We start from the raw sequence: 17,488 nt of genomic DNA, 5'->3' as shown, positions 1-17,488 counted from the left end.
TATGATAAATTGTATGATACTCTCAAAGACTTGCCTTCATATTTGTCACCTGTCACTTATTCGTTAATTTCAGGACAGTTCAGAACAGTCGAAGGTGCTCCTGAAGATGATGTCAATTTGGAGCCTGAGGTTGTTGAATTAAACAGTATATATGGAAATACAATAGATTTCTTAAATTTCCTTAAAAACAATGGTAAGGCATGCGTCGTGGCAATTGACTATACCAATGTTTCAGATCTCAAGGTAATTCAAGGTAAAAAAAAATTGATTTTAGTTTTTCTTACAAAAAATATTTCATTTATAATGGAAATCAAAGCTTAAAAAAAGTAATCGTTGATCAATACTTTTATGAGAATAATTTCAAGTATTTTAACAATGATCAACTCTTAAATAATCCTATAGATTTAAAAGCTTTTAACTGTCGCTCAAAACCCAAGCAAAGGGGTAAATAAGTATTAAATAAAATTTATGGCATAATGCTTTTTTTTATATCATTGTTAATAAATCAGTTTTAAATTGTTTATTCTACTTGTGTTTCTTCAAATGCATGCTACTACAATATCTTTTAAATTTTAAAGGATTTAAGTTAATTCTTTCGTTGCAATGTAATAGAGGCTTATATGGATCTTCTTCGAAGCAAACGTCGACATCTTTAATTTTTTCCATTCTTTGTAAAGCTACATCTACGTTAAATTCAGTGTATTCAAGACAAAAAAAAATACACAGTGCTTGTTCTCTTGCTATATTATCAGCCATAAGGTTGGGATTTTTACGATTTTGAGAAATGTGTTTTGCCAATAAATGGATTGGTATCTTTCAAGCTCCCCAATTTTAACGCGTACACGAAAAGCCCTGATAGAAAAGAAAAGCAGTGAAAAAGCCCAGTTAAAAAAGGAATCTGTAATTTCCGACAATATCAGGTCATAATATTAAGCGATACTTGTGAAGGCTCTCCGAATTTCTGCAAATTTTTTTAAATTGAAAAATATTTTATCCGAGTAAGTATTTTACTATATTAGCCTAGTTTCTGGCAAAGGGAGTAATTTAGCCAAACCTTTATAATGTTCACAATAGCGGTAAAAACCGAGCAAATGAAACATAATTGCATACAAGTCCAGTTTCCCAAAAAGTACATGCACCTTTCCCTGATCAAGATGTAACACAATGTAAATCTAATATCCTGTTATATGTATATAATATGCCCCTATAGAAATATTTAAGGTGGATATAAGCTGCAAGCAAACTTTTGGTAACTACTAGCTTCGGATAAAAACAAAAATCTTAACTCCTAGTGAGTAATTTCATAGTTTAGGCGAGCAATCCCTATATATAACACCCTGAACGAATATACTTCAATAATCAGATGTATTTTAAAAAGATAATGTTGGGAAGGTTATTTCCTCATTGACAAATGCAACCGTAGAACAAGTTTCCCAGATGCAGGATATTCATTCATACAGGCATCGTTAAACATGTCCAATAATATCACCAGAACATCAATTTCATTCCGAAAGTAGTTAGTCCGACAGAAATGATGTATTCGTGGAAACCGTAAAAAAAAAAAAAGTGCTCTGTTAAGCGCCAAGCTGAGCGGGGGACAAGCAACATTAAAAAAGCCGGGCTCCGCCTCGGATATTTAGTTTTCAATGAAAAGGTTAAATTTTATATATTATCAAAAATAGTATTGTACCAGTATACGCCACCAGTAATATAGGGAAAACACCGTTCATGTGTCCAAGTTCTCACGTCAAAACATTGCGATATAGGTACATTATCACAGAAAAAAATATTAAGGTTGTTTAATATAGAAATAAAAAACCCACGAAAGAGTGAAGTGCTTTTCAAATGTCATTGTTAAATTTTAGCGACAGTTGTTGGGTTGTGACACCTAAAGCGGCTGCATAAATTACAGATACAGTACTAACGGTGCAAATGGCACTACATAGTGCATCCACTCTCAATTTCACATGCTTTTAGTGTTGAGATTTAGCTTTAGATGTCTTATTAAACACTTTGGATTTAAATTTGGGATCATTTACACTAAAAAGCTTTTTGAAAATTGTCACTTTCTTGGTAAGCGGTTTATATCTCTGGGATAAAATATATGCTTTGGAATCGGTATGTATCGCTTGATTATGTTGTGTAATTTCTTCTTGAAGTTTCGTATATCTGAGTCTTCTTGTGAGGATAAGTTAAGTTATTGCTTAAATAAAGAATTTTTGAAATTTTTTTTTTACCAGAAATCGGTCAATTTATTTTTCAAACATCCGGCCCTTTTTATGGGCAATGTAGTCTCGCACAAGCGCGCGGTCTTTTCCAACATTCAGTAAATTGAGAGTGGAAGCACTGTACAAACAATTCCATTTCTAAAACTATACGTGGTACGAATGTGACGTAAACGGCTATTACAGCGTCTCATTGTAGATATGTTTGCAGGTATATTATGTATGAAATATGTTGTTCGACCAATCAAAAAGTCTAGATGTGTCATAAACAGGGGCAACTATACATAATAACAAAACAAAAAGATATTTACTCTTCAAGAATCAATGTTTCTCTCTTTTATCAATATATTATTAAAGCAGCGGTCGAAAGAGTAACACTAAAATCTGGTCGCTCTTTACAAATTGTTATAGAGAAGTCAGTTGTACAGAGCATTAAGTGGATTCCCATTTATTTTTGTTTTTTCCCTTTTTCGTTTCTGCCAGGACGACCGTTTTTTTTTTTTTTTTTTTTTTTTTTTAAATATTTGAAGTAAAAAAAAAAGAAAACTCCCTTTCCTTTTCTTTCCCTTCATTTGAAAAAAAAAAAAAATGTCAATCGAATTCAGTGTCGATAGACCTTTTGGCATATATTTGTATGACTATTTTGATAAGGCATATACAACTGTAGTTGGTAGTCCAGCCACGGAATTCACTTTTGTTCAAGGTTATACCCCACTTTCCACCTTGCCAGAAGGTACAGTAATTAACACAGGTTTTACTCTATAGCAAAGACTAACATGATATGTACATAGTTTTGGTTGGATGCATTACATATTTTACAATTATTTTTGGTGGACGTGCTTTAATGAACAATAGTAAACCATTACCCTGTAAGTTCTTCTTTCAAATTCATAATGTCCTTTTGACTCTCGTCTCTGGTGCCCTATTGGCCTTATTGTTTGAACAATTGTTCCCCCAATTATACCGTCATGGTCTCTATTATACTATCTGTTCGGAAAAAGCATGGACACCTCAATTGGAATTGATCTATTATTTAAATTATTTGGTTAAATGGTGGGAATTGGTTGATACTGGATTTTTGGTCATTAAGAAGAAGAAGCTTGGTAAGTTGAAGAGAATACATGTACGATTTAGTATTGATTAGAATTTCTATTTCAGAATTTTTGCACTACTTTCATCACAGTATGACAATGGCTTTATGTTATACACAATTAGTTGGTAAAACAACAGTGGTAAGTGAAAGGCGGGAAAGGAAATTTAAGAGTGATCTAACAATGATAACATAGTCCTGGGTTCCTATTATCCTTAACTTGACAGTCCATGTATTGATGTATTATTATTATTTCCGTACCGCCACTGGAGCCAAGATTTGGTGGAAGAAGTATTTAACAACTTTACAAATCATCCAATTTGTTATTGACTTGGTTGTCATTTACACTGTCACCTGGTCATATTTTGCTTTTACCTATTATTCGGACTTTTTACCCAACTTTGGAACTTGTGCTGGAACTGAAAGTGCTGCTGCTTTTGGATGCGCCATTTTAACTTCATACCTCTTCTTGTTCATCAATTTCTATAGAATGACTTACAACCAAAAGAAACAACAAAAGAAGGATCTTTAAAATTACACTTTTCTCTAATAAAAATTATTTATTCATACATATTTTCATTGCGGATAAATTCAAGAATACGAGGATCCAGGATATCATTCAATTTGTCGTCTTGCCTACCAGATGCTAAGAGGGATCTAGCTAAGGTGCTTGAGATATATTCCGTCTCTGGATCCAATTGAATACGATCCACCTTTTGTTCCACCCCTTTCCAAAATTCCTCGTTATTTTCACCCCGATTTGCGCAAATCAAATGACAGGTTTTGAAAAAGGGTGCTAGTGCCTCTTTAGCCGAGACTGGGGAATAGTATTTGGGATCAAACAATCTCGTTATGGTGTCATAACCTAAAATAAAGTAGAGTTCCACTGGTGATTTAAACCACGCTTGTATCGCTTGTGCCTTATCGACAAATTTCCCATACGGTGTAAATCCAACCGCAACATCTTGATCAAATGTTTGTGCCATCAACTCCATCATTTGGGCTCTCTGTAAGACACTAGCTCCAGTCAACTGCTTATCAACATTGTTGGTAGAAAATAAGAGTAGCGATCCGTCAAAATAGTGCAAGGGCTTACTTGCTAATGCTTTGGAAAGTAAATTAGCATGCGCTTTTGTAGGTGGATTAAAAGAAGAATCCAGGATAAGTAAACGGCGTGGCGGATGACTCGACCAAGGGTTATAAGTGGTGTAAAACTCTTGGCCGTGCGCCTGTGTCAATATTTTAGCGATAGCGTCTTTACGCGAACATACTTTCTGTACCAACATTATATAATTAAGAAAGAGGTGTGACTACAGGTACCTTAACAATCAAATGTTTGGTGCTCACAGTGCCAACGTGCGCGATTTTAATTTTTTTTTTTTTTTTTTTTTTTTTTTTTTTTTGCATTTGTGCGTTTCAGCATTGCCCACAAGTGCATCTGCGATTATAGTATAGTATTCTATATTTTGGAACTGATGTATACATGTTAAGCACAATAAATATTTACATATTGATTAGCTATTTATGCACAAATCATATATATCAAGAATTACTTTTTCCTCCTGCAGATACCAAAGAATAACGTTTACATTTTTAGGGTTAAGTATACTGGTTTATCTTAATTAAACACAGTGATATAAAGGCGTCACTAGTACAGACTTTAAACAGATGATCTATATTGTGCTTTTCACTTTTGATCCCGGCCACGGTGCGGTGTATATGTTTGTGCCCTGAGTTTTTTATTCAGATGTCCCCAGGTTTAATATTTGCCTTACAAATTTTTACCTGGTCGATGAAAAATTTATTTTGTTTATTTTTGGAATTATAATGTATAAATTAGGAAAAAAAAGACTTAAATGTGTTGTTTAATTGGTTTAACTTAAAGGGTGCGAGCCGTGGTATGAAGTGTTCCATAATATTGAATCTAGTATAGTCTCAACCATACCCATGGCATAGCCACACGTCAAAGATTTTAAAAAGTGTTCGTTAGGAGTTACAATAAAACATCCATCGTCGCAAGCAACTAATCCAGATGCCCACTGACTGATGCATGTAAAGGTTAGTAGATAGCGTGCATGAAGCACGTGTCATACAATAGTTTCTTTTGTTTAAGAAGTTATACATATAGACCTCAACACTGGGGTTAACCTGTACCTGTATATCCTATGTATAAAGCCTTATAGTTTCGCCCCCAGAGTAACTTCAGGCACAAATCTTTGTTTTAAATACTTTTACGATTCCTGCAATATCATTCAAGCCGATAAAGAACATTTTAATTTCACGAGAAAAACAAGATTTGAATCCCCTTAATCCGTCTTCACGTTTTTAAATGGACATTTGTAAAAACACAAATCTTTGCTGATATTGTAAAATATAAATAGTAAGTAATTTGTTTATTTGGGGGGTGTATAAAAAAAAGTAATAATAGAAAAATTATTCTAACGCATATCGCGTAAATGAACATCTTGAGCTGAATTCAATTGATGTTGAGAGTTAGCATCACTGCTAATACTTCCACGGCTTTGTCTTTCGTTAAACATGTGAGAGAAGCCATTTTGGTTATCGCCTGATGGTTGTTGAGAAGGATAAGGATTTAATTTCTCGGTGGACTGGAAAAAGGGATTTTCTCTAATGCCTAGACTACTAGGAGTCTGTTGGTTTGTGTAAGGTTGTTGAACATTAGCCAATGGCTTATTGCTAGGTGGACCACCAGCAGCATTATCGAGGGATCTGAAAACTTCATCATCAACGTAGTAAGCCTTGAACAATAATTCTAAAATTTGCATACGTTCTTCGACACGAGAAACACGTTGAGCTTCGGTTTCTTGCCCGATGTTTTGGAACTCGTTTTTACTGAATCGATGATGAACGGGATGCACCAAAGGAATACCACTATCAGCAGTCTTAAATTGAGCCTGTAAGCCGGAAAGCAAAGATTGCTTACGGCTACCAGTAGACCAACGATGTACAACACCCCAAGGAGATCTGGGTCGATAACCAAACAACCAGGCTTGGGCACCGATCAATAAACCAAAGATACCACCGACAAAACCTAAGGCATTAACCAAGGTGTACATCTTAACCTCACGATCTTCCAAGATGGCATATGATTGAGGGAAAACGGCAACAAGACCAAGATCAGTGTGACCAGATGAATAAGTGGGGTTGGGAGCTTCAGATCTGAAGTTGGATTCGATTTCGGGAGTAGAATTAGTGACGGGCAAGAAACCGACATAGTTCCAGCCGACAGGCTGTAAGTACTTGTGGTTAACAATATCATAACTGAGAGCACTATAAGTAAAAGGTGCAATAGTAAAGACATTAGTAGCTTGGAGATCGTTACGTTCAGCATTTTGCCAGTTTAAGACATCAAATTCGGATAAATAGTTAACAATATCATCACCAAGAGGGTAGATCTTGGCATTGGGATCCATCTTCTTGGGGAAAATAGAAACATGGACACGACCATAGGTAGTAGCTTGATCACCATATAAGGTAAAAAGTAAACGGGAACCGTTATTAGCACCTGAGGTAGATGTCAATTGGAACTCCTCAGGGGCGCGGAAAAGGAAACAGTTGACAGCACCCAAATTATCAGAAAAGGTGGGTTGGAAAATTGACATATCAAGAGTCTTTACAAATTGGGAACAAGAATAGCCATTGTCAGTTTGACAAGAGACACCAGGAGCACCGCTATCACCGTTGGTAGAGACAGCACTTTGAGCGGGGAAACCGTCATAACAGAAACGGACATCGGGGACCTCGACACTGGCAGTTGAATATTCAATTCTTTGTACGACATTAGGACTGTCGATGGCTTGACGAATAACAAAATAAAGGAACATGACAAAGAAGAATAAAAAGAAAACTTGGGATACAATACGACCAGTTTCAGCCCAAACAGGCTCACCAGTACGAGGCTTCCAAATATCGTTATGAATACGAGTAACTAACCAACGAATATAAGATTGGAACTTCCAAAGCAAGAACAAGATAATAACGAGCAATACAACGGCAGCTACAGTCACACCAGCAATAAGACCCTTTGATACAGAGCCATCGCCACTACTGCTTGATTCGGAAAATGATTGTAACCAAGCGCCTGATTGAAGATCGTATGTATTAATGTCGTTATAATAAGAATTTGATGAGGAACCTAAAGTCAGGGAGTTAGTACGAAGGGGGTAAATACTTATATTATGCATATTACCAAAAGCGACAGTAAGATGTTTGTCATCTAAAATTCCACCAACAGCGAAAGAACGGCGAGAGGGAGGAATACCAGTGATACTAGGAATAGACCAAGACCATGTCTTTGTATCAAGAATAGCGATGCTGTTTAAATATTGTCTTGTTCTTTGGATGGATCCACTATCACCTAATTAAATAAACATATAAATTAATAAATGTTTATTAATTTGATTGTTTCTACATACCACCAAAAAGGATGATTTTATCATCAGAAGCTTTCAAAAGAAGACATTAGACGGAGGTTTAATTTGATTTTTTTTAGAGAAAATTATACTTACTAACGACAGCAGTGCGATCAGAACCAGTTGAAGGAGTACCTTGAGGGGCAGAAACATTTTGGCCAGTCCAATTATCACTCGAGGGATCATAAACCCAAACAGAGGTCATATCAGCTAAGGCACCAGTAGCACCATTGACACCACCAATAACAACAAGTTGGCCCGTACTGTAACACGAAATAAATAAGTAAAAATAAAATAATAAAAGGTCGTGTTCCGTTACCTTAAAATAGAAGTTGTATGTCCATATCTGCCATAGGGTGTAGCTTTTAATGCAGTAGCTTTAAATTCTGAATCATACACATGTAAAGTATTGAAAATAGTGTTGAGTTTAGTGATAGCACCACCATAAACATATGTTTTCTGATTTTTAGCATCATAAGTAGCAGAAAAATATTCTCTGTTGAATACGAAATTAGCAGGAATAGGTTCAGTAATATTGGTGACTCCATTTTGAAGATGAGCAGACCAAGTTTGTGTAGCGAAATTAAAATTATAAATTTGAAGAGGAAGTCCACGGCCGAAAGTCGAGTTGGACATACCACCTAACAAAACCATATTTTGACCATCAGCAGTGATAATGGCTTTACTGTAGACAGTTCCGTTGGGTCTATTCTTTTGTTCAACGATTTTCCAGTCATAAGAAGTCGATGTTTGAGTGAGTTGATAAAGGTCGTTTGTGTAAGCTGTGGTTGCATTTTCACCACCAAAGAGATATAAAGAATTGTTGCTTTGGGCTGCTGCCATACCACCTTTGAAAGGTAATTTATTCATATAGGTTGGAACATAGAAGTATCCTTGTACTGAATTCATAAGTACAAATGTACTCAGAAATAGTGAAATCAGCAACTTCATTTATATAATATTTAGTGCTACTGATATCGTCGTAATAAATTTAAGAAAAAAAAAAGAGAGAGAAAAAAAAAGAAAAAGAGTATTTTAGCAAGAAAGAAAGCAATAAATAAAAAAAAGGGGGGAGAGCGAAAGGGGAGTTCTGGGTACCCATTGATCTAGTAAATTGGGCACAAAAAGAATCAAAGGAGGTACAAAGTGGAGATTTAATATTATTAGGCCCAGAACTTTTTTTTAATATATGAAAAAGTTATTTTTGTAATGTTCCAGCAGTAAATTAGCAAAATTCTCATTTCTGTTTTTTTTATTGATTTGTTTGTAAAATGTAACTCAAATTGACATAGATAGTCCATTTATTTGTTATTTCAATCATACCAAGCCCGGCTGGTCCCCAAATGGTAGGTCAATAAAATAAGCTTTAATACCGCTGCCAATCAGAATTCGTTTCGCAAAGTACGCAGATCCCTTGTAAGTATTCACACACGTGTCAGGTAACAAAAAATAGATTATTTCAACTTTAAATCCAGACAGTTAGTATACCACTGGCTCCGCGTAGCTGATCAGTTACTGTTTTAAATTTAATCTTAAAATAAAACAAGTTCTTTCAGACATAGAATATATTTGGGTTGTCAAGCTTTATGGTATCAAATTCAGTGCATGCTAGTGACTTCACAAGGCAAAAATATGCAAAATGACATAATAGTACAACAGTCGTTTGACTAAATGAGATAATTAAAGAAAATCATGGCTTCATGAGACAGACACATATCTGTAGTCATTCTTGTTTCTCAAGTCGCTTTGTTACAACTTATGATCCTTGTCTAGAATACTTTTACAAAATTTTTGACTTTTCAAATATAGTGAATCACCTATAAATCAATATAACTTACACTGCCCATTTTCCCCTTCGATTTTAAATTTTAATCATTTTAATGTCAATCTTTTATTGGTTGTTAAATTTGCAGCTTGAAACTCCCAGGCCCAAAATAAAGCCAAGCCTTATGATTCATTCAACAATCGACCATCTCGCCCTAACGTAAATTAGCTATTGTTGATAATTTTTATTATAAACAAAAGACAAAACCTCCCTCACTTCAAACACTAGAAGAGTGTTAAAAGAACAAGGTCCTTCATAAAATTTAGCGTAATAATTATGCTCAAAGATAAAGTCAAGACAAACTTCAAAAAGCAGTAAAAGTAGCCAAATTACGTAACAAGGAAAAGCAACAATTACAGACAAGAAACTAGTGAACCGGAATATAGACGGCGACTAGAAAGCTTATTAAGCATGATTTTAGTGTTGCTTAAAACACAACGGTTCCTCCGCAAAGAGCTATAGTTAGCACCTCAAGTTTTAGCTACAAAATAAATAAAAACACTGCAGATGTCAAGTTAATCAGATGGAAGCTGCAATAAATCCATATTGACAACTTTCACGTACGTCCTGTTGATGATGTGTCGCGGCATATATGAAAATAATAATCAACACTGGTAATTTTAGCTGCTATTTTGTCCAAATCCTATTTTTGTGTTGTCCATTAAGGTTTTGACTTTTGAGGTGGAAGTCAAACAAAAGGAAAAAAGACAAATGTTTGGTTTTTCGGGGGGTTTTATATACAAATATGTACAAATATATACATTTTATTTTAAACATTATTGTTGCTGCCAGTAATTTTACTAGCGAGTTTTTCAAGCATGTTCTCAACCTTGTCAGCAAGTGTTTCCTCATGGTCAGTAGCTTGAGGTTGGTTACCATAGTAACTAGATTGGGAAACTTGGGGTTGGTTACCGTAGTTACTGGTTTGAGACAAACCAGCTTGTTGTTGACCGAAATCATTTGTTTGTTGTGGGAGCTGACCAATTCCGTCGCCATAACTGTCATCTTGTCCTTGCTGCTGATACATAGTGCTACCCTGTCCACTTAAATTTTGAGTGGTAAAGTCTTGATTAGCCATTTCTTGGCTAAAGTTTTGCCCATTTTCTTGTTGAGGATTATTGATGTTTCCAGCGGAACTGCGAGTATTATAGGGATTAGGCATTTTATATTATTTGATTATTCTAATCATTTTTTTTACCTAACTGAACCTCCTGTATTTATACTTCTATTAGTAGCCGAAACCCATGATGTCTTATTCAAAAGTTGCATTTTTGAAACAATGTCATCATCGTTTTTAGGTTTGTCGTGACTTGTTTTATTTTATCCGCCATAAGGCAATATACGCGTTTTTTTCTTTGTGTTTGGCATTTTCTTTAGTTCTAGTGCACAAACATGTCTGATAAGTACAAGAATTTAAAGGTTAAAGAGCTGCAAGGTAACAAAAATAAATAATCAATGCGTAATATAAAGCATAGTAACAAGTTTCTTAGAGTTATTACAGAAAAGCGGTCTTCCTCATTCAGGTAAAAAGGAGGAATTGATTGAACGTCTTGTTAAACACGAACAAACTGTTGATGAATTCGCTTCTTTGGACGATGAATTTGGCGATCTTGGAGAATTCGATGATTCTAAACTTGCTTTGGAGTATGTGTGATTTATAACATCTCATCCTGATCCACGTTTTTAAGCTAATCTATTTGTTAAGCAGTGACATTGAAGACCCAATTGCACCCGTTGAAGATGTACTTGAAGAAGAAATAAAAGAAGAGACTAAAGTGGAATTGAAAGAGACTACTACCACACCTGTTGTAAAACCCAATTCCAATTTCAAATTCACTCCCATCGTCTTCGATAAGACAGCCACTACTGAAGCTACACCGGTTGCTGCTCCAGTTGTAGAAGAAAAAAAGGCTGATAAGCCAAAGTTGCCTGTTATTCCACCAAAGGTCACCGATGATGCAGAAAGAGCTTTGGAACGCGCAAAGAGATTCGGTATTCAATTGAACGACACTGCAAAGAAAGATATCCGTGCACAAAGATTTGGTATCCCAGCTACCTCTGTGTCTCCTAAACCAACATCCCCCAAAGCAGCTAAATCAACGCCAGTCAAAGCTGCTAGCAAAGGAATCGATCCTGAAGTACTTAAAAAGCGTGCAGAGAGATTTGGTTTAGCCAAAACCGCAACTGAGAAAAAGACTCCTGTCGTGAAGGGTAAAGTACCTGTCAGCCTTGATCCCGCAGAGGAAGAGAAGAAGCGAAAGAGAGCTGAGCGTTTCCAACAAAGTGAAGACGCCAAAAAGCAAAAGACGGAGTAAATAAATAAACACCTTTTTTTTTTTTTTTTTTGCCTTTTTCTTCCCTAATAAATAAAAATACACAAGCCTTGAAAAGAATATGAAAATAGGTACCATTTCACGCTGGTATATAAAGCTCTTAATATTAAACAAAAACCAAAAAAAGCGTGTTGTCAATTTGATCCGGAATGGTGTAATGTAAACGAAAATATGAAAAAAGCTGATGGATTATTGGAAATGTAAATCAAGCGAAAATAAAAATAAAAAAGTAGTTGGTGTTTACTTGTTGGAAATAGGTACACGACCAATGATATCGACATTCTGATATTGCCAGAGATGGCTTTCACAGGTATAACACTCAATTAAGTTTAAATAATGCAAACTCATTGATTTCTATAAAAGGATATGTGTTTAAAAGCACAGAAGAAATTTTGCCTTACTTGGAGGACTCTGAAACAGGTCCATCAGTGCAATGGGCAAAGAAGCAAGGTAAACACTGTTGCCAGCATTGCGATCTTTTTTTGACCCAATTATGTAGCTATTAGATTACAATGCTTTGTAGTTGTTGGATATCCACAGAAAACAGGTAGATACAGTTCAAATAATCGCATGGCAAAAATTTAATCTACCATAGATCAAGCCAACTATAATAGTATATGCTGTGTGAATGCCCAAGGTTCAGTTATTTATACGTACCAAAAGGCATTCCTATACGAAACAGACGAGAACTGGGCAGAAGAAGGCCCTGGCTTTGTATCTCTGAATGTAAATGGATTAGGAAAGGTATATTTCAGAAAAAGCTGCTATTTTACATGAGCAGGATCTAAAATTAATTAGGTCGGGTTTGGTATTTGCATGGATTTGAATCCCTATAAATTTAAAGCGGATTTTCAGGATTATGAATTTGCAAATTATCATTTGCAACACGATACAGAAATTATAATATGTAGTATGGCTTGGTTACGAAGTAAAGATAGTATGTCTACAATCAAATACTGGGCAACGAGGTTATTGCCACTTTATCAAGAAGCCGATGATGGTAAACGAACAATATTTGCTGCCTGTAATAGAACTGGTTTAGAAAGAGGATCTGAATTTGCTGGGGCGAGTTGTGTACTGGAAATAACGAATGAAAATATTACCATTCTAGATCATATGAACCTTGATACTGGCGTTATAATCGTACAAGCATAATAATAAAAAATGGTTTTATTGGACAATATCTACTGATAAAAATCTGTGTCCTTGACGGCAGTTTCATCTTCTTTATAAATCTTAATGGTCTTATCAGCTTCACCAGTAATCAAACGAGATCCAGTCTTATCAAAAGTAGCACAAAATACACCAGCTTCAGCATCGAGAGAACCAGGCTGCACAGTTGTATCCATAGATTGGAAATTATGGCCTGATCTCCAATCATTGAAGCTCAAGGAACCGTCATCACCACCAGAAAAGATAACACCATCCTGGTTAACGGCTAATGTATTGATGATAGCCTTCTTTCTCTCGTAATTCTGCATAAATGCACCTTCAGGGCATTTCCAACCTTTAACGGAATCAGCACTTCCACTCACAAATCCAAATTCAGTAGGATGAAGTGCGAGAGCACGGACACTCTTTTTGTGATGTGTTAAAACGCCCATTGTTTTACCAGCAGCTAAATCCCATAATCTAATTGTATTGTCCATAGAACCGGTAATAACCTGAGGATCAGCTTCTTGACATTTGACAGCTGAAACAGTACTTGTATGACCTGTAAGCACATGTACAGCTTGTTTTGTTCTCATATCCCACACTCTTGCAGTTGCATCACGTCCAGAAGTAACTAATACATCTAATGTAGGATGTAAACTTAGCGAATAAACACCAGATAAATGACCGTGATAATGACGGATGACTTTGTTTTGTTCTAAATCCCAACATTTGACCATCTTATCCTCACCACATGAGAATAAGTATGGATGCCTTGGGGATACTTCTAATCCACGCACTGTAGCAATATGACCTGTCAAGGATAATTTCAATGTACCGGATGCCATATCCCAAATTTTGATTGTACGATCACCTGCACCTGTAGCGAACCATTTATTTCCTGGTTCAACTGTCACTGCACGTACCCAACCCAAATGTCCACTAATCACACGCATCAATTTCCAAGGTGCGTGCCAGACCGGACGAATTGTCTTTGCGCGTGCACGACGTACAAGCGATCCACTTCCTGCCAAAGTATCTCCAAAAATGTCTGAAGAAAATTGGTCTTTTCCACGAAGAGCAACTACACCTTCATTCTTACCATCTCTAATGACAAATAACGAATATTAAACACTATAACACGAAACAAATATAAATCGACATTACAAAGACTTATCAGGTATGGCATCAATCATTTGAGAAACGGCTGACTTTTCTTCTGAATCATCTACTTCTTCCACAACTGTATTTTTGGCCTTAAGACGTGCTTTAAGTGCCTCTTTTTGTTGTTTGATCAAAGCTTCGGGAAGTGTACGAAGATCGTCGTATTCATCGTGGATTTTAGTGGTCAGTTTTACACGTTGACTAATAAAGATCGATTATTAGATTTGGCCTTCCACATCTATTTTGGTTGATGCTTACCTTTCTTCTTCATCCATGGCTGCCTGACTATAAGCTGTAGAAAACATGACTCTTGTCTTCTTTGCTGAATTTGATAATAAGGCATCCATGCTATCAACAGTGGTATCTTCGACAGCATCGTTCACTTTCATTTCAACATCTTCTTTTGGTGCTGATCGTTTCGCGGCGACCATGTTGTTTTAATTTTAAGCTGGAAACAGATAAAAATATTTTTTTTCTTTAGACTTGACTTGCAAGCTCACTGCGTCACCCGCAATACATCTTCAAAGACCGCCCATTGCATTCAAAAATATCAAAGGTCTTACCAGCAATCCGGTAAAACATGGAGTTGGTTGTATTTTAGACTGATGTATATATTTAAATTTTTGACTTTAGCATAATAAAATGACCCTATTTCAAAAATCAATAGCACTGTAAAGTCGTATTATTTTACATGCACTGCATTAAAATTACAGCGCGTTGACTCATCTGCGTTTGTAGTGGAGTTATGTATTGTTTGAGCTCGCATATACATACCAAGCTTAAATTCTGGTACTTTTTCTTAAAATGTTGCCCATTGAACTGTTCTTCTGAATTATACGTTATGTTGGAAGGTGGCTTTACTCCTAAATACAATCGTAAAATTGGGTGCCATATGGTAGCATAAACGTTGTTGTAGGAGATCTGCCTGTGTGCATATTTCAGTGAGGAAACAGGTACTACACTTAGAATATATCATGCTGTCTTACATATCGATACTATTCTAACAAAAGGTACAACAATTTTACAGAATTGGGTGCTGTTTAAATAATCTTGAACACATAAAAGGAACGACGATGCAAAGTCTTCTATTGGCGGAGATGTAAAGACGTCTTCAGAGCAGTAATTCTATCACATTGGCAGGAAAGAAAAATCTTCATCTTTTATGTGCAATAGACTTAATTTGAAGTATTTTCTTGTTTTATTGTAATAGAAGAAAGAGTAAGTAATTATTATGGGAGTTTTTTTTTTTTTTTTTTTTTTTTGAGTTGTCAAATTATACTGATGTACAAAAAAAAAGAGAAATGAAAAAGAATAGGGGAATTAAAGAATCACGCAACAAGAATCCTTGTCTGGGCTACTCGATTGTTGTTGCTTAGCTTTTCTGTCTCTGATTTGTCTCATTAACTTTGTGTAAACTTCTTCGACGTTTTGTCTTGTCTTTGCAGATGTTTCAACATAGGGACAGCGCCATTCGCTAGCCAAGGCATTTGCTTCTGTTGCAGGTACTTTACGTAAATGTGCTAAATCGACCTTGTTACCTACAAGAATAAAGGGGATCTATTGCATGATAAATATGTGCAATGCAAAAAATAAAAAATCAAGCATTTACCGTCTCATCATCTAAAACTCTCAATATTTGATCTCGGAATTCTTGAGTATGTTCAAGAGATTCTTGTTCGCAAACGGAGAACACACAAAGAAAACCCTCACCGGATCTGTAGTAGTTATCACGAATCTAATAACATATTATTAAATAAAATCCCGTTTTGTACTATGCTATCTTACAGCTGCATATTCTTCTTGTCCTGCCGTATCTAAGATGTCGATTTGGCACTCTTGGCCATCCAACACAACCTTCTTACGATAAGCTATTATAAAAAAAAAAAAAAAAAGATGAATTAGCCACTTGGAAAGAAAAACAAAAGATATAAATATAGTTACAATCAGCCTTTGTGGGATCGTATTCTTCAACAAAATCACCATACATGTATTGTAAGGTTAATGCAGATTTACCCACACCACCTGAACCAACCATAATGATCTTGTGAAGTGGGAGTGATTGTTTTGCTTTTGCTTTAGCCATAATTTAATAAAGAACAAGAAGAAAACGAGGGAAAAATAACGGAGAATGAATACAAAAAATTAAATTGAAATAAATAGGAGGAGAAAATTATGCCTACTCCGCAATTGGGGTTTGAAGTGGTTTTGGTATACCAATTGTGGATATTTCTATGCTTGTACAGAAGAAAACAATGAAAAATACGCTATCTCTAAGAGATTGAGTATCACTTCACTCAGCTCGTGTTGAAATTTGTTGATGAATATTTAAATGTACCAGTTAGCTCTATGTCAGCTTGTATCAGAAGATAAATCCTTATTACACAATGGTACTATACATTTACAATTCAGTGATAAAATACAGTGCTTGGTCACCTTACCCAAAAAATTGGTCACCAATTGGTCACTTTTCTAAATGCCAATTGGTCGCTTTTTTGAACTTCAATTAGTCACACCTTAAAACAGTTTATACTTAGTGATAAACAAACAGCACTTCATATCTGTTGCAGTCCATTGTTTGACTCAAGCCAGTCAATTACCAATCTCGGTACTATTATTTCTAGGAAACGGTTGAAGTATTACTTTCCTGAAAGAAAGATTGCATTCGGTCTTCAAGAAGTTATGAACAGTACTCTTTTTAATACTTAAAGTCTACAAAGTTGTGAGTGAGAGAATCTGCCCGGAAAAAGTTATAAGGTTTTTGTCGGAATCTTTTTAAAAATTTGGCGCAGGCATAAACGCGTACCAAAAACCCTTCTGAATTTACGGGAATGTTTTTTTTATTTGCAACCCCTTCTCTCTATCCTTTTTATCATCCAATCTAAAAAAAACAGTTTCCAAAATTACACCAGCGAGAACTTTGTCAACGGTTTTAATGGCAACACCCAAAGTGGTCGACCCAGAGCCAACAGACCAGCACCTGCCATACCTGATGTACCTGTGTACCCATTTTTTAGAAATCTTTTTATTTCGCCATTTACTACTTTGATAACAGCGCTCAAAAGCACTAGTATCTTGAGAAGTAATGACAGTCTTAACAACATTATAAAATATGCCAATAGCTACTTATCCTCCCTATAATATAATAGTGTCTGATATTAAGTATTACACAATAGTATACGCTTGCCATCTTTGTGATGCTTCAGAGTTCTCTAATGCTCGAAACTTGAGAAACCACTATGAAGCTTTTGAGGGTATGTAAGAAGCTC

At 35.6% G+C, this 17,488-nt stretch overlaps 8 protein-coding genes across 8 annotated transcripts; 5 read left to right on the top strand and 3 right to left on the bottom strand.

Annotated features, from left to right (window-relative positions):
* Positions 1-190: 190 nt before the first annotated feature.
* Positions 191-945, top strand: EV154DRAFT_546808 (uncharacterized protein; the record flags this gene model as incomplete). Its single annotated transcript, XM_051604714.1, has 3 exons — positions 191-243; positions 317-444; positions 579-945. The coding sequence occupies 3 exons, from the start codon at positions 191-193 to the stop codon at positions 779-781; spliced, it is 384 nt and encodes a 127-aa protein (XP_051463831.1). The 3' UTR covers positions 782-945.
* Positions 946-2,743: 1,798 nt separating this feature from the next.
* EV154DRAFT_541234 (ELO family) lies at positions 2,744-3,854 on the top strand. The gene is made up of 4 exons (XM_051604474.1): positions 2,744-2,958; positions 3,017-3,328; positions 3,384-3,457; positions 3,512-3,854. Exons 1-4 carry the CDS (start codon positions 2,814-2,816, stop codon positions 3,845-3,847), a joined length of 867 nt encoding a protein of 288 aa, XP_051463830.1. The 5' UTR covers positions 2,744-2,813; the 3' UTR covers positions 3,848-3,854.
* On the bottom strand, positions 3,855-8,829 carry EV154DRAFT_433697 (uncharacterized protein). The gene is made up of 6 exons (XM_051596743.1): positions 8,068-8,829; positions 7,845-8,011; positions 7,752-7,781; positions 7,526-7,693; positions 5,819-7,471; positions 3,855-4,570 (listed from the first exon to the last, which is right to left on the bottom strand). Exons 1-6 carry the CDS (start codon positions 8,697-8,699, stop codon positions 3,876-3,878), a joined length of 3,345 nt encoding a protein of 1,114 aa, XP_051463829.1. The 5' UTR covers positions 8,700-8,829; the 3' UTR covers positions 3,855-3,875.
* A 2,106-nt stretch (positions 8,830-10,935) lies between these two features.
* EV154DRAFT_489913 (uncharacterized protein) lies at positions 10,936-11,966 on the top strand. The gene is made up of 3 exons (XM_051599357.1): positions 10,936-11,008; positions 11,064-11,217; positions 11,282-11,966. The coding sequence occupies exons 1-3, from the start codon at positions 10,966-10,968 to the stop codon at positions 11,886-11,888; spliced, it is 804 nt and encodes a 267-aa protein (XP_051463828.1). The 5' UTR covers positions 10,936-10,965; the 3' UTR covers positions 11,889-11,966.
* Positions 11,947-13,076, top strand: EV154DRAFT_5145 (carbon-nitrogen hydrolase). Its single transcript, XM_051602137.1, has 6 exons — positions 11,947-12,106; positions 12,164-12,216; positions 12,270-12,356; positions 12,430-12,453; positions 12,502-12,650; positions 12,705-13,076. Exons 1-6 carry the CDS (start codon positions 12,078-12,080, stop codon positions 13,059-13,061), a joined length of 699 nt encoding a protein of 232 aa, XP_051463827.1. The 5' UTR covers positions 11,947-12,077; the 3' UTR covers positions 13,062-13,076.
* EV154DRAFT_454899 (WD40-repeat-containing domain protein) lies at positions 13,060-14,671 on the bottom strand. Its single transcript, XM_051597326.1, has 3 exons — positions 14,481-14,671; positions 14,226-14,423; positions 13,060-14,165 (listed from the first exon to the last, which is right to left on the bottom strand). Exons 1-3 carry the CDS (start codon positions 14,651-14,653, stop codon positions 13,091-13,093), a joined length of 1,446 nt encoding a protein of 481 aa, XP_051463826.1. The 5' UTR covers positions 14,654-14,671; the 3' UTR covers positions 13,060-13,090.
* A 790-nt stretch (positions 14,672-15,461) lies between these two features.
* EV154DRAFT_489903 (small GTPase superfamily) lies at positions 15,462-16,333 on the bottom strand. The gene is made up of 4 exons (XM_051599356.1): positions 16,164-16,333; positions 16,008-16,090; positions 15,832-15,957; positions 15,462-15,779 (listed from the first exon to the last, which is right to left on the bottom strand). Exons 1-4 carry the CDS (start codon positions 16,303-16,305, stop codon positions 15,543-15,545), a joined length of 588 nt encoding a protein of 195 aa, XP_051463825.1. The 5' UTR covers positions 16,306-16,333; the 3' UTR covers positions 15,462-15,542.
* A 652-nt stretch (positions 16,334-16,985) lies between these two features.
* Positions 16,986-17,390, top strand: EV154DRAFT_433685 (uncharacterized protein; the record flags this gene model as incomplete). Its single annotated transcript, XM_051596742.1, has 1 exon — positions 16,986-17,390. A coding segment is annotated over one exon (375 nt), but the record flags the coding sequence as incomplete, so codon positions are not given.
* Between the last annotated feature and the right edge of the window lie 98 nt (positions 17,391-17,488).

The sequence above is a fragment of the Mucor mucedo genome (assembly GCF_025094135.1).
Source record: "Mucor mucedo strain NRRL 3635 chromosome Unknown EV154scaffold_1, whole genome shotgun sequence".
NCBI classification, from domain to species: Eukaryota; Fungi; Mucoromycota; class Mucoromycetes; order Mucorales; family Mucoraceae; genus Mucor; species Mucor mucedo.
The sequence above is the reverse complement of the archived record's forward strand: the minus strand, read 5'-3'. Positions and strand labels throughout refer to the sequence as shown.

Bases quoted from the DNA above. Each gene is read 5' to 3' on its own strand.
- EV154DRAFT_541234 (XM_051604474.1), top strand. From the start codon at position 2,814: ATGTCAATCGAATTCAGTGTCGATAGACCTTTTGGCATATATTTGTAT. The intron at 2,959-3,016 runs GTACAGTAATTA...ATATGTACATAG, and splicing joins ACTTTCCACCTTGCCAGAAG to TTTTGGTTGGATGCATTACA. The intron at 3,458-3,511 runs GTAAGTGAAAGG...ATGATAACATAG, and splicing joins TAGTTGGTAAAACAACAGTG to TCCTGGGTTCCTATTATCCT.
- EV154DRAFT_433697 (XM_051596743.1), bottom strand. From the start codon at position 8,699: ATGAAGTTGCTGATTTCACTATTTCTGAGTACATTTGTACTTATGAAT. The intron at 7,782-7,844 runs GTAAGTATAATT...TTCTTTTGAAAG, and splicing joins TGATCGCACTGCTGTCGTTA to CTTCTGATGATAAAATCATC. The intron at 4,571-5,818 runs GTGATGCTAACT...GTTCGCGTAAAG, and splicing joins AAGCCGTGGAAGTATTAGCA to ACGCTATCGCTAAAATATTG.
- EV154DRAFT_489913 (XM_051599357.1), top strand. From the start codon at position 10,966: ATGTCTGATAAGTACAAGAATTTAAAGGTTAAAGAGCTGCAAG. The intron at 11,009-11,063 runs GTAACAAAAATA...CAAGTTTCTTAG, and splicing joins AAAGGTTAAAGAGCTGCAAG to AGTTATTACAGAAAAGCGGT. The intron at 11,218-11,281 runs GTATGTGTGATT...TTTGTTAAGCAG, and splicing joins GATTCTAAACTTGCTTTGGA to TGACATTGAAGACCCAATTG.
- EV154DRAFT_5145 (XM_051602137.1), top strand. From the start codon at position 12,078: ATGAAAAAAGCTGATGGATTATTGGAAAT. The intron at 12,217-12,269 runs GTATAACACTCA...TTTCTATAAAAG, and splicing joins GCCAGAGATGGCTTTCACAG to GATATGTGTTTAAAAGCACA. The intron at 12,357-12,429 runs GTAAACACTGTT...AATGCTTTGTAG, and splicing joins GCAATGGGCAAAGAAGCAAG to TTGTTGGATATCCACAGAAA.
- EV154DRAFT_454899 (XM_051597326.1), bottom strand. From the start codon at position 14,653: ATGGTCGCCGCGAAACGATCAGCACCAAAAGAAGATGTTGAAATGAAA. The intron at 14,424-14,480 runs GTAAGCATCAAC...GATCTTTATTAG, and splicing joins GCCATGGATGAAGAAGAAAG to TCAACGTGTAAAACTGACCA. The intron at 14,166-14,225 runs GTAATGTCGATT...ATTTGTCATTAG, and splicing joins GCCATACCTGATAAGTCTTT to AGATGGTAAGAATGAAGGTG.
- EV154DRAFT_489903 (XM_051599356.1), bottom strand. From the start codon at position 16,305: ATGGCTAAAGCAAAAGCAAAACAATCACTCCCACTTCACAAGATCATT. The intron at 15,958-16,007 runs GTAAGATAGCAT...ATATGTTATTAG, and splicing joins GACAAGAAGAATATGCAGCT to ATTCGTGATAACTACTACAG. The intron at 15,780-15,831 runs GTAAATGCTTGA...ATCATGCAATAG, and splicing joins GAGTTTTAGATGATGAGACG to ATCCCCTTTATTCTTGTAGG.